Here is an 11,215-nt window from a genome sequence, read left to right as displayed (position 1 = left end):
AGCAGCCCTGTGTTTTGTGGGTTGGGTGTGGGGTATTTCTGGAGGCTCATGCTGGCATTTCCTTTCTGTCCTGGGCTGTCTGCTGAGCTGATTCTGGCGTTCCCTGGAGCAGGTGACATTGTAACCATCTTGGGAAGGACTGAACACTTTGTTATGTGATTGACATGATGTTTCAAAAAGTTAAACATAACTTTGTCACATGGGCACAGATGACAGTCAGGATACCTAAATTAACATGAATGTTTGCCTCCTAGAAGGGTTTATCTTTCTTGATATATCAGCCAATTGTTAATGAACTCTAAGCTTACAACTCAAATAAACACCTGAATAACATTTATTATTTACCTTTGCCTTCAGGTTCTCCCCAGAAACTGCCTCCAAAAGAGGGCTCAGTACGGCAGAAATTAATGCTGTGGAAGCCATTCACAGAGCGGTGGAATTTAACCCTCATGTTCCAAAGGTAGGGATGTTTTATTTTCTGTTAGACCACTTTTTATTGTTTTCTGAAAGAAGTCATGTTATGTTATCACCTTGTCACCTGAGCCTTTCGAGCCCTGTGTTTTATTGAAGGCGGCAGTAACTCCAGCCATTGAGTTGTTAGACACGCTGGTATTTGTGCCATAAAGTTTTGGTGGCCGGAATTGTTTGTTGGCAATAGGTGATGTTTAAACTGGGTTTAAAAAAAAAACCCAAAAAACAAAAAGCAACCCTTCAAAATTTTCTAACTCATTGGAAAATCCAGTAAAATAATAGCGGAGGCCCTTTGTTGGGTAAGGGTAAGTGTTAGTAATTATAAATTTAGATACTAAAAATCTCTGAAGCCAAACTAAGTTCTCCAAACAATAATTGCTCGTAGTATTTCGAAATACTTCATGCTGCTGGGCTCTGAAGCGTGGCTCCAGAACGCGGGTTATTGACAGATTACAGTTACCTATTTTCTTCATCCATGCGTAAAGAAGATTAAGAGTCAGTGTTGCTACAGGCTGTAATTTAATGTCTGGCATTGCTTGAAGCGGCCAAGATGCAGATCCCACTGAGCACTGGGTGAAAACCAAACCCTGCCTTCCTCTTTACTGTACAAGAGTTGGGATGCGTTCAGTCTGAAACCTTGAGTGCAGAGGTTGGCTTAGTCCTGGGCCTAATCCTCTGCAAATGACGGTGGAGCCCGAGTGGCTGTTGCTGTGAAGGCTCCAATTCTCCGGCCGCTCTGCTCTGTCTGCCTGTCCAATCCAATAGAATGTGCACCGAGAAAGCTAATTGCTGGCAGAAATTGCTGCTTGTGTGCATGACTGATCAAGAGCGTAGCAAGTTCATTTCAGACAGTCTCAGACAGCTTTTTCTTTAGCCTCTGCCTTCAGGGGAAGAAGATTATAACGCTTTATCATTATCTAAAAGTTCTTTTATTTTGTGTATCCTTCAGTTGTTTTGGGAGCCTCATATACCTTTTTGAAGAAGTTAGATATCATTTCAAATGGACTCTTTGCAAAATACGCTCCATAGTTCTGCAGACAAGCACAGAAACTGATTCCAGGCTTCAGTAATTTGATCTTCTCATTGTATTCCTCGCCAGTCTTCTTCATGGAATTTTTTATGACAGTATTGCCTTGAGACACCAATTTATTAGCAGGGCAGAATTTTATTGGTGCTGGCTGCCTGTAGCTCCAAAGTGCTCACAGTCAAAGCAAACAAGTGAACAAGAGCACAAACAGGTGAATAACTTGCCCAGTGAGCTACAGTGGGGAAGAAAGTCTGGGTTTGAATTTGCCGTCTGTTCTGTCCCATGGACTAAAAATGAATGAGTAAGTAAAGTAGAAATCCCTTTGTTCTCGCGTCTGATGAAAGGGGCTGTCTTTGCACATAGCATCATTTTGCATAAGGAAAATAAAATAATGTTTGTTTCTCTTTGTTCCGAGTTATGCTTTTACAAGGATGGGTTTGTTTGGAAAGTCAGGAAGGCATTTTCCAGTGCTAGAAAGCTCTTAAGCCATTTCAAGTTAGACATCTGTAACTACATTTTGGTAATGTATGGAACAATCTTTTCCAACCACCTGAGTATCTTACACATTTTTATTGTGTAGAAAGCCCTTCCTTAATTCTACAAAAGCCCGGATGTTTTCAGTCCTGATACCTCGCCTGTGCTATGGTTAACCACGGCCATGAACACCCACCAGGCTGTGGATTTGTCCTGGTTTTGGGGTAGGGTGGGTGCAGAGATGCCAGAGCCTGCAGTCGAGCAGTGCTGGGCTGTGGCACCGGGGCTGTGTCGCCGTCCCTCGCCCTGGGCGTGGGCAGCGCGGTGCAGAGGTGGGCGCTGCGGGGAGCAGGGGGCGGGTCAGGGGTCAGATATTCGAGACCGTTTTCCCACAGCGGCCCCGTGTGAGCGATCCTTTACTGTGTCAAAAAAAAATTAAAAAAATTGAAGAGGATTAGAGGGGATTAGCAAGAATATTACCCTCCGGAGTGTAGGCCCAAGGCACTGAGAGAAGAACCTAGCCAGGCAGTAAATGTGCTTTATTTGGCCAGGGCATAACCCCTCCTACATTCCTTCAAGAATCTGAATGGGAAAAGTTAAGTCCTCAAACTGGATTAGTAAATAATCTCATAGTTTGTGGCATCTGCTGAAATAAATCGGCGAGTTAGCTGCATTCTTACACTTCGGGAGACAGTCAAAGGAATTGCCAGCTACACTGATCAAAGACATGGATTAACTCTGGCTGGTATTGAGGGAGACATTGTATGATAGGAGACAACAACTCGCAGGTAAATTCTGGAGCTGAAACCGTCAGCTCATTCTTGTAAAAATGACTCGTCTGCTTTTAAAAGCTAAGTTAAAATGAATACCTGTCTTTTTTAATGTACCATGCAAACACAAAATTGCACGTCCTGTGTTCCAAGGGAAGTTGCAGATGATTAATCCTGGTGTTCTTTGACCCTTCTGCGCATCAGAGATTCTGACATTGTGCTGATGTAGGGAGAAGGCTGAAATTGAAAAAACCTGAAATCAGAGATTCTTTGTGGTAGTCCAGCAAAACCACATCAAAACAAGATTTTCCTGGGTTTGGTTTATTGTCCTTCCTTTGGTCAGCACACTGGCACTTTCTGGTTTGCTGCTCATACATGGGAGCTAACGAGACTTTGCCTCCTATAGTGGCATTTTTAGTGAAGAAATGCTGAGCAAAAATATAACTCTGTGGGTTTTTTTATTAGCCTAACCTTGTAGCTCATTGGTGTTGTACCTGCAGCGTTATACTTTGTGTGTATTCCACAAGAATATATTTTTATTTTGCCTTACTGAAGATGCATTTTTTGCCCTGATATTTTGTGACTGCAAACCCCACTGTAAGTCCCATACACAGACGTGAGTTGCTGCTTCTCCCATCCCACGCGAGTGCGGGGTCAGGACTGGGCTGTCCCTTCAGCAGGCAGGAGTTAGCCCTGGGTGACGTGATGAGTTGTGCCTCAAATGATCATTTACATTTCACAATTAAAAAATTGCAATATTCCATGTAAACAAGTGTGCTTTCTGTTTTTGCTTTCAGTATTTGCTAGAAATGAAAAGCTTAGTGCTACCTCCAGAGCATATTCTGAAGCGAGGGGACAGCGAGGCAGTAGCCTATGCTTTTTTCCACCTCCAGCACTGGAAGAGGATAGAGGGGGCTCTCAATCTGCTTCACTGCACGTGGGAAGGCAGTAAGTATCTCTCCTTGATTTATTTTTTTCTGTACAGTAGGCTAATCTCTGCCTTTATTCACCCTGAACACGATTGGTTCTCTTTGTGAGAAGCTGTCGCTTGGTTTAGATATGGATCTAATGTTGCTCACTCTTCTTTCAGCATTTAGGATGATCCCATACCCGTTAGAGAAAGGTCATCTTTTCTATCCCTATCCGAGTTGCACAGAAACAGCAGACAGAGAACTGTTGCCAAGTAAGTGGTTTCTAAGCAGTAATGATAATAAAACATTGCTAAGGACATGCTCAGTTTGTGGTATTCGGTATTTACCTCACTGTGGTTTTTCAGTTTGAGCTCCCTGTGAAGGGCATTCAGCTGTTTGTTGATGTCCCTCCCAAGCGACCCTGCAGCACTTGCCGTATGTGCATGGTAGATGTCAGCTTGATTCTGAAATAACAAGTCCTTCAGAGATGAGGTCTGTGTGTGGTACACCCAGACTAAGTTTGGCCAACTTTGAGAACACCACCACGGACCAGTTCTTTACAGCGCTTCTGAAAGAAGCGGGGCATTTGGCATGTGTTGCAGAGGAGCAGTTTCCTTTTAGCAAGGAATGAATGCGTGGTTCCCGGTCCTGCATTCAGGTACAAAGCAGGAGCTCTCTGTGATCTTGCAGAGTCCTTGGTTCATCTGTAGGTTCATGGGATGTGTATTGCTTTGTCGTTAATTCATTGGTACCTGCTTGTCTGTGCGTCAGTGCACTTCCTAGAACTCTGTCCATGTATTGGATACATGTATCCAGGTATTTTATGGGTTTATACCAACGCTTGACACTGAAAAGTCGGTCATTTTCAGCTGCCCATTATTTCGAGATTACTTTATGCTATTATGAGCCTATGTATGTTTTCTGTAGGTAAGACAAACTAAACTGCTGCAGCCCCTGCTCATCGTATTTAGCAAAATAGCATTAATTTAGATTAGAATTGAACTGTTAATGGTGCATGTTAATAGAATCCCTTTAGGGGTGAACTTCTGCATCGGGAAGAAATGCAAGTCCCGTGGGACTGGAAAGCGCTACTGCAAAAGCACCATCAGACCCACCAAGACCACAGCTGTGGAAAGGAAAACTGCACATACGTGTTTCTGTTTAAAAGCCTGAAGTTATATTTAAAATGTGTAATTTAAATTTGCCCCTAGACTGCTTTAAATTACTCATTTCTCACTTATGCAGGATATTGCACAAGCAATTCCTTGGTTAGCGACTAACCCTAAATTGTAGACTTCCCAGCATAATTAAACACCAACACATGCAGATATTTCAACACGATCACTCACGCATTCCTGTTATGTTTTAAATATAAAACTACCCATAAATAAAATCATCTTAACACTTTTATTGCAGTACTTCCTCGAGAAAACTTGACGCTTAATTTTTTAAAATTTATCTATTTAAAATCATGTTGACCAAATTAATGACTCAAAAATCCTGTATTGGTCTAACTCATAACAATTCCCAAATGGCTCTGAGTGTATAGAATTGTCTTTAGTTGTCCTTATCTATTTAAGTTTTGATCTTAATTTCCCAATGTAGGAAAAACAACTTCAAAAAGAATCCTTCCCCCTTTTTTTTTTTGGTACAATTTCCTAGCTTATGCTGGGACCTTTCCTAAATTGCACTGCTCCATGGTTTAAAAATCAGGTAAGTTTCTACACAGTGTGTAGAGGGTGTTGCATGGTGGTTTCTTCGGTTGCTCTGTGGAGAGGAGGGCGTTGCTGTCGTACCCATCGTGCCCTGGCAGGGCTGGTGGGATGGAGGTGAACTGCTGATCTCTGGGCTAACGTTCAACATCCCTGATGGACGTTGGACCTGGATCTCCAAACGTTGTACCTAGTTGTGCTCCAAAATCTTATACTTAAAAGTGAAACAGAACCCAAGCACTTTGCCATTAATGAGTTGATGGCAGAACCCACTTTTGCTGGACCTGCTTTTCTAACTTTACTTGTGCCGACATTCGGAAACAGTCACTGAGAGGGGAAGGTGTCTTTTTCCCCCCTCAGACTTCAGTTTACTGCTTATCAGGTCAAAAAGCACAAGTACAACATGAAAAACAAACACAGGGAAAATAAGGAGAATTCTGTTTTCTTGTTTTCCAAAAAGGCTTGCTTAAATGTTGATGCTTTTGTTAGTTTTTAAAAACAGCTTGTCAGGAAGTGTGCAGCCCTTTCATAATTATGTCTGTCTGTAGAAACTGGGTTTTTTTCTTCATTTAAAACCCCTTTAAAACCATTGGATGGAAGTCAGAGCTGCAGGCATTCAGAGCCCATTACTGGGAGCTCAGCAGGCAGGTCCTGGTGAGCAGTGGCAGTGTCTGGAGTGCTGAAAGCTCCATGTGCCAGCACGTAGCCCATCTGATTGCCTTCTCTTGGTTTTGTTACCACACATTGGAAATTGCAAGGAGCTGCCACGTACAGAATTTATAACCTAGTCCTGGTACTGTTTTCTTTGAGGTCTGCTTTGTCAGCTGCTCCGAAAAATTTACTGTAGCCTACCAACCAGACATTTGTGAACAGTATTAAGGAGCTACCTTGCATGTATAAATAACATGATGGTTATTTATTATTACCAAAAACCAAGCCTGATGAAATGCTGCAAAAATAAAGCCTGTACAAGTGAAAAAGAAGATTGGGAAGAGCAAGATATCATTTATTGATAATCAAAACATTTATTGTAGTGGAAAAGAATGGAGAAGTTTAAGTTCTGGGATCTAACATAGTCTTGAGTCCACGCTTACTCCTGAAAGTCTAGAACTGAGTTAAAGACTGTAAATAATTCAGAACGCGGTCCTCAATTACCAAATGCCGATGTTCTCCGTTTTTATTCCTTTCAGCATTTCATGAAGTCTCCGTGTACCCACAGAAGGAGCTTCCCTTTTTCATCCACTTCACCGCGGGCCTGTGCTCCTTCTCGGCGATGCTCGCCCTGCTCACACACCAGTTCCCTGAGCTGATGGTCGTCTTTGCTAAAGCTGTGAGTGCTGGCCCTGGCATGGGGCTCACTCGGGGATCTTGGGGAGTTTTGGGGTCCATGCTGAAGTAGGCTCTGGGCAGTCTTGTGCTCGTGGGGCATAGATTATTGTATCTTCCTTTGTAATTTCTAATCTGTGACAAGGGCTTGCTGAAATTCAGGCACAATGTGTATTTTGCCAAGAAGTTGAACTGTTACTGTAACATACCATGGCTTTACTTTGCACTCTTATGGTGAGGGAGCAGCATGTCAGCACCAGAGAAATTTTGCCACAGAGTACTGTGGTGAGTGTGGATTTTATTCTCTTAGAAGTGGAGGACTGCAGTGTGAGAGCCTCAGGCTTTTAGCTAGATACGTTTCTAATATATAAATATATCTAAGTATGTCGTGCTGAGCTATTTGTTTCTATGGGTGCCTTTGGTGCCTGTCTCCTTTCTTCCTCTCTCTGTCCTGCTCTTTTTAGGGTTCTTTTTCTTGCTTTTGTGTTAACATTGCTGCTGGCTTTGCCTTTGCCATCTTCCCTGGACACTGAAAGCTGTGCTGTTCCACTGACAGGGGGAAAAACAGCACAGACAGCTTCCCCCCTGCTTCTCAGCCTAGGCCATGCGGGGTATTTGGCCTTCTTTGTGCTGTGGGTCTCGTGCTGTAGAGCGGAGGGGCAGATAGAGAGCTCTGAACTCTAAAATGCATCCTTTATTGTAGCTTTGCTACTCAAAACGCGGTGAAAGGCGTACGCTTTCTTGCAGTTTTAGTGCAGCAGGTAATGGAGCAGGAGGTAAACCTTTCTTCCTAAGAATGCTTTGTTCCTAAATGCATTGGCTTTGCTACCGGTTCTGGTCTGCAGCGTCCAAGTCCTGCAGGTCTGAGAGCGGGGCCTCATTTCCACATGGTGCTGCTGATCTTGACGTTGGAAAATGCAGTTGGACGTGGCAGTGACAAACTTCAGTGCTGCTCGGGATTGGCTGGGTTCATAGGAACTGGGCTCTAACCATCTGCTTGATTAATTCTGCAAGGGCTGCGTTAGCAAAGTTGTGTGATTTCCAAAGAGATACAAGGTCAGATGTTATGCTAACAAAGAATTGCGTGGTGAAGTTCTCTGCTGGGTTTCTTGAACCAAAAACAGACTTTGTGCGAGTTAGTTTGCTTTGCGTAATGGCATTTTGAATGGCAAGTGACGTGTCCAAGTGCGGGGAGAAAACTCCCAGGGTTTGCTCAATTGGCACAGTCTTTATTTTGGATAATTTCTATAGAAAGGATGGATGGTGTCTGTTCAGCTGCAAAGATGCTCAAGAAGCGTGCGTATTGCCGTGCTGTTCCACCAACCAAGTCAGAGCGGGGGCAGTCACAGACAGAGGGGTCCTTGCTGCTCACTTGACAGAAGTGGAAACTGTATTGGGATACACAGACAAGAGGTGAATTCTGTATTCATACCCTGAGATTGACAGTTGAGAAGGAAATACCATCTTTCCAGTGCTCTTGATCCCATCCCTGATGTTTTCAGAAGCATTCAGAAAACTTGAGAAGCAATCATACTCAGTATAAAACTGACACTTACAGATTGCTTCAGTGTTTCAGTGTACCCCATTATTTCAAGTCTTTGTTTTGATACTGTGTTTTAACTCATTACATAGTTATTTGAGGTAATGAAGCTATAGCTGGTAGATACATGGAGTGCTTTGGCCTCAGCGAAAATGCCATACAAAATATATTTCCAACAAATTGTTGAATTGTTGAGTTTCCAGCAGATCTAGAACACAGTTTTAGCAATGACAACTGCAAAGTATTGTGTATTTGAAATTTTTCACTGTACATCTCTAGGCGACTTAAATATGACTCCTTAGATCACATTTCAGTTGCTTCTTAATCAAACTCATGTTTCCAGCAACTGAATCTCCAGCGAACTGCATGCCTTTAAAGGGTTTTAAGAAGCTGAATACCTTTCTATTGACTTGAAGAGTCAGAGTTTACATATTTTCATTTGTTAGTGCTTGAGTTTGTTTCCTCCATAATAAATCACAGGGTAAACCTTGGCGAATTGCTAAAAATATTCCAAGTGGCCAAAAATCACAGAGAAGCGTTTGCTGGTTCCAATGTACACAGCGCAGTGCACCGTCCGGAGACGAGCGCTGGCACCAGCTGCGAGCGGCTCCCTCGGAGCGGATGCCACCAACGGGACCCGGTGCCACACTGTGTGGTGTCCTGTGCAGGTGGAGGGGCTGCAGGTACAGAGGGACTGGTGCAGATAAAGGGGCTGCAGGTACAGAGGGACTGGTGCAGATAAAGGGGCTGGAGGTACAGGGACTGGTGCTGGCAGATAAAGGGGCTGCAGGTACAGGGACTGGTATAGGTGGAGAGGCTGCAGGTACAGGGACTGGTGCAGGTGGAGGGGCTGCAGGTACCAGGGACTGATGCTGGCAGAAGAGCTCGGTATTTATGGGTCTGCCTAGGGCCGACTGTGGCTTGTTGGTTCTGCTGCTCGGACTTTTAATGTTCTTTGGAGGGGAGATGAAGCAGGTGAGGCTATGGCAGTTGGGACAGGCGGTGGTAGAGCGCTCTGCACAGCCTGTGGTACGTGTGCTGTGGGTAAGAGCTCAGCCTGGCTGTTGGTTTCAGCGAGATTTTTGGTCTCTTGGGGAATTGCTCTGCTCGTGCTCACCAGACACAGCTGTTCTGAAATAGTTGCTGTTCAGAAGTTTCTCAGTCAGTGACAGAGAGAGGAGGTACATGAAAGGGATAACAATAATTGATACACGTCACTGAGCAAGCTGAAAAATACTCTGTGGCATAAACCAGCTTCTGCTGAAACTGCAGACAAAAGGGGCTGGTTACTTTGCCATTCAGTATGCATTTTTATTTTTTAATAATTACATAGGTGGAGAACTAGGTGGCTGTGTGTCACCTTGCAGAAGTGATGTTGCACACTTCCTTCTGCAGTATCTTGGGAAGACACTGAGAAGTCTGCCTTCAGGAAAGCTGGAGGTGTGGGGTGCAGCGGGCACCATCGGCAGTCTGCTCAGAAGTCCCTGAGAAGAGCTAACACGCTTACCTCCCAGGCACATCAGTCCCATTTATTAGTCCAAATCTTATGCTACTCGAATAGACCAGCATTAGTTAAAGTCTTGAACAAAATATTGCAGCAGTGTTCCTGCTAAATCCTACTGAAAACAGCTTCCGTGCTCAGGGAATTGGACACAATCCCAAGACAGTCCATGCTCCAGAGTGTTTTGATACGGATCGCTTGATATTTTCACAACAAAGAAAGAAGTCATAGGACTTAAATTAAAAATTGGCTAATTTTTGTGGATTGCAAGATTAGGAGAAAACAGTTCCCATTCTGGTTGTTGCATAGCTCCCTGTGAGAGGTTTCCTTGCCATTTTGTTGATAGCGGCCATTGAGAGACCGAAAATAGGGCTGAGCAGAGCCCGTCTGGCAGGTCCTGCTTTCTGTGACACTGCTCTGCTTTTTGAGCAAATCCCCCTCACCACTTTCCCCAGCGCTCATTAAGTGAGACTGGAGAATTAACTTTTTAGCCAGCTGCTGAACTTTTCATATTTATAAACACTTGAGCCTTTTGCTTATCTAAGAGAAAATGTGTATAGTTTGGAGATGTGCACTTCCCTGCCAGTGTGCGGCGAGGGGCTCTGCGCTCCCTAGGAAAAAGCCTGCAGTTTCCTGTCACAGCCCAGCGTCGATGCCAAGGGCAAAGGTTTCTTGCCGTGCTAATCTACATCTTAACTCATGCACTTAATGGGAAGGTGCCACACGCAAACAGGCAGGGAAGAAGCTCGCTGCAGTGAAAAGCTCCTGCGCTGCTGCGAATGTTATGTTTTAAAAGCCTTTTTAATGTAATATTTGAGGTTATGATAGAAGCCAGGAGGGCCAAAGTAAAACCCTCAAAGTAAATGAGTGCTGTCACTGCTGCCTCGGGAAAAGAGGGTTTGTACGAGGATAACGCGGGTCCCAGTGATTTGAATACCTGGGGGATGGGTTGAGAAGGTGCAGGGGAGTCTGCAGCATTTGTTTTAGCCTAATCTTTATTTCTGGAACTGCACAGATGGCATCTGGAGTATGGATCCTGTCTGGGAGCACAGGTCTGTTCAGTTTTCACACCTTAGGTCGATGATCCGTAACTAATCCATGCTTGAACACCCCAGAAAACCCTCCCTGGGCTGTTCAGCACTGTGGGTCCTGTGCTGGAGCCCCTAAAAACACTGTCCTGACCCCCTGCCTCTCCCCAGGTGCTGCGGGTGCTGTGGCCTGTGAGTGCTCCCAGTGTTCTGGCCCCCAGCTGAGCGGACCGCGCCGGGGTGAGTGGACAAGGGAGGAGCTGTGGCTTCCCACGGGGCTTTTTCTTCTTCTGTGAGTCTTGGCTAATATTTAATGTTAAACAGCATCAGTGCTGAGGGGATCGTAGCCCTGTCCCTCTGAGGGAAAGGTATGGGATGGTTTTGTTCATACGTGGAGCCTGTAAAGGGCCGTTGGTTTTGAAACTGAGCTGATTTGTGGTGGTTGTGTTCTGTTT

General features: G+C 44.5%; 1 protein-coding gene across 1 annotated transcript in view; it reads left to right on the top strand.

Moving 5' to 3' along the window:
* The window catches only part of ST7L (suppression of tumorigenicity 7 like), a gene marked incomplete at its 5' end in the record, with an annotated part of 18,388 nt that extends 7,403 nt beyond the window's left edge, over positions 1–10,985 (top strand). The window contains 5 exons of the mRNA XM_010185383.1: positions 358–460; positions 3,540–3,690; positions 3,833–3,925; positions 6,556–6,695; positions 10,932–10,985. Of these exons, the coding sequence (XP_010183685.1) occupies positions 358–460; positions 3,540–3,690; positions 3,833–3,925; positions 6,556–6,695; positions 10,932–10,985 (541 nt within the window). The remainder of the gene's footprint in view (positions 1–357; positions 461–3,539; positions 3,691–3,832; positions 3,926–6,555; positions 6,696–10,931) is intronic.
* Positions 10,986–11,215: the final 230 nt, after the last annotated feature.

This window comes from Mesitornis unicolor, unplaced genomic scaffold (assembly GCF_000695765.1).
Source record: "Mesitornis unicolor isolate BGI_N332 unplaced genomic scaffold, ASM69576v1 scaffold2935, whole genome shotgun sequence".
Lineage (NCBI taxonomy): Eukaryota > Metazoa > Chordata > Aves > Mesitornithiformes > Mesitornithidae > Mesitornis > Mesitornis unicolor.
This window is presented reverse-complemented; position numbering and strand designations above follow the sequence as displayed.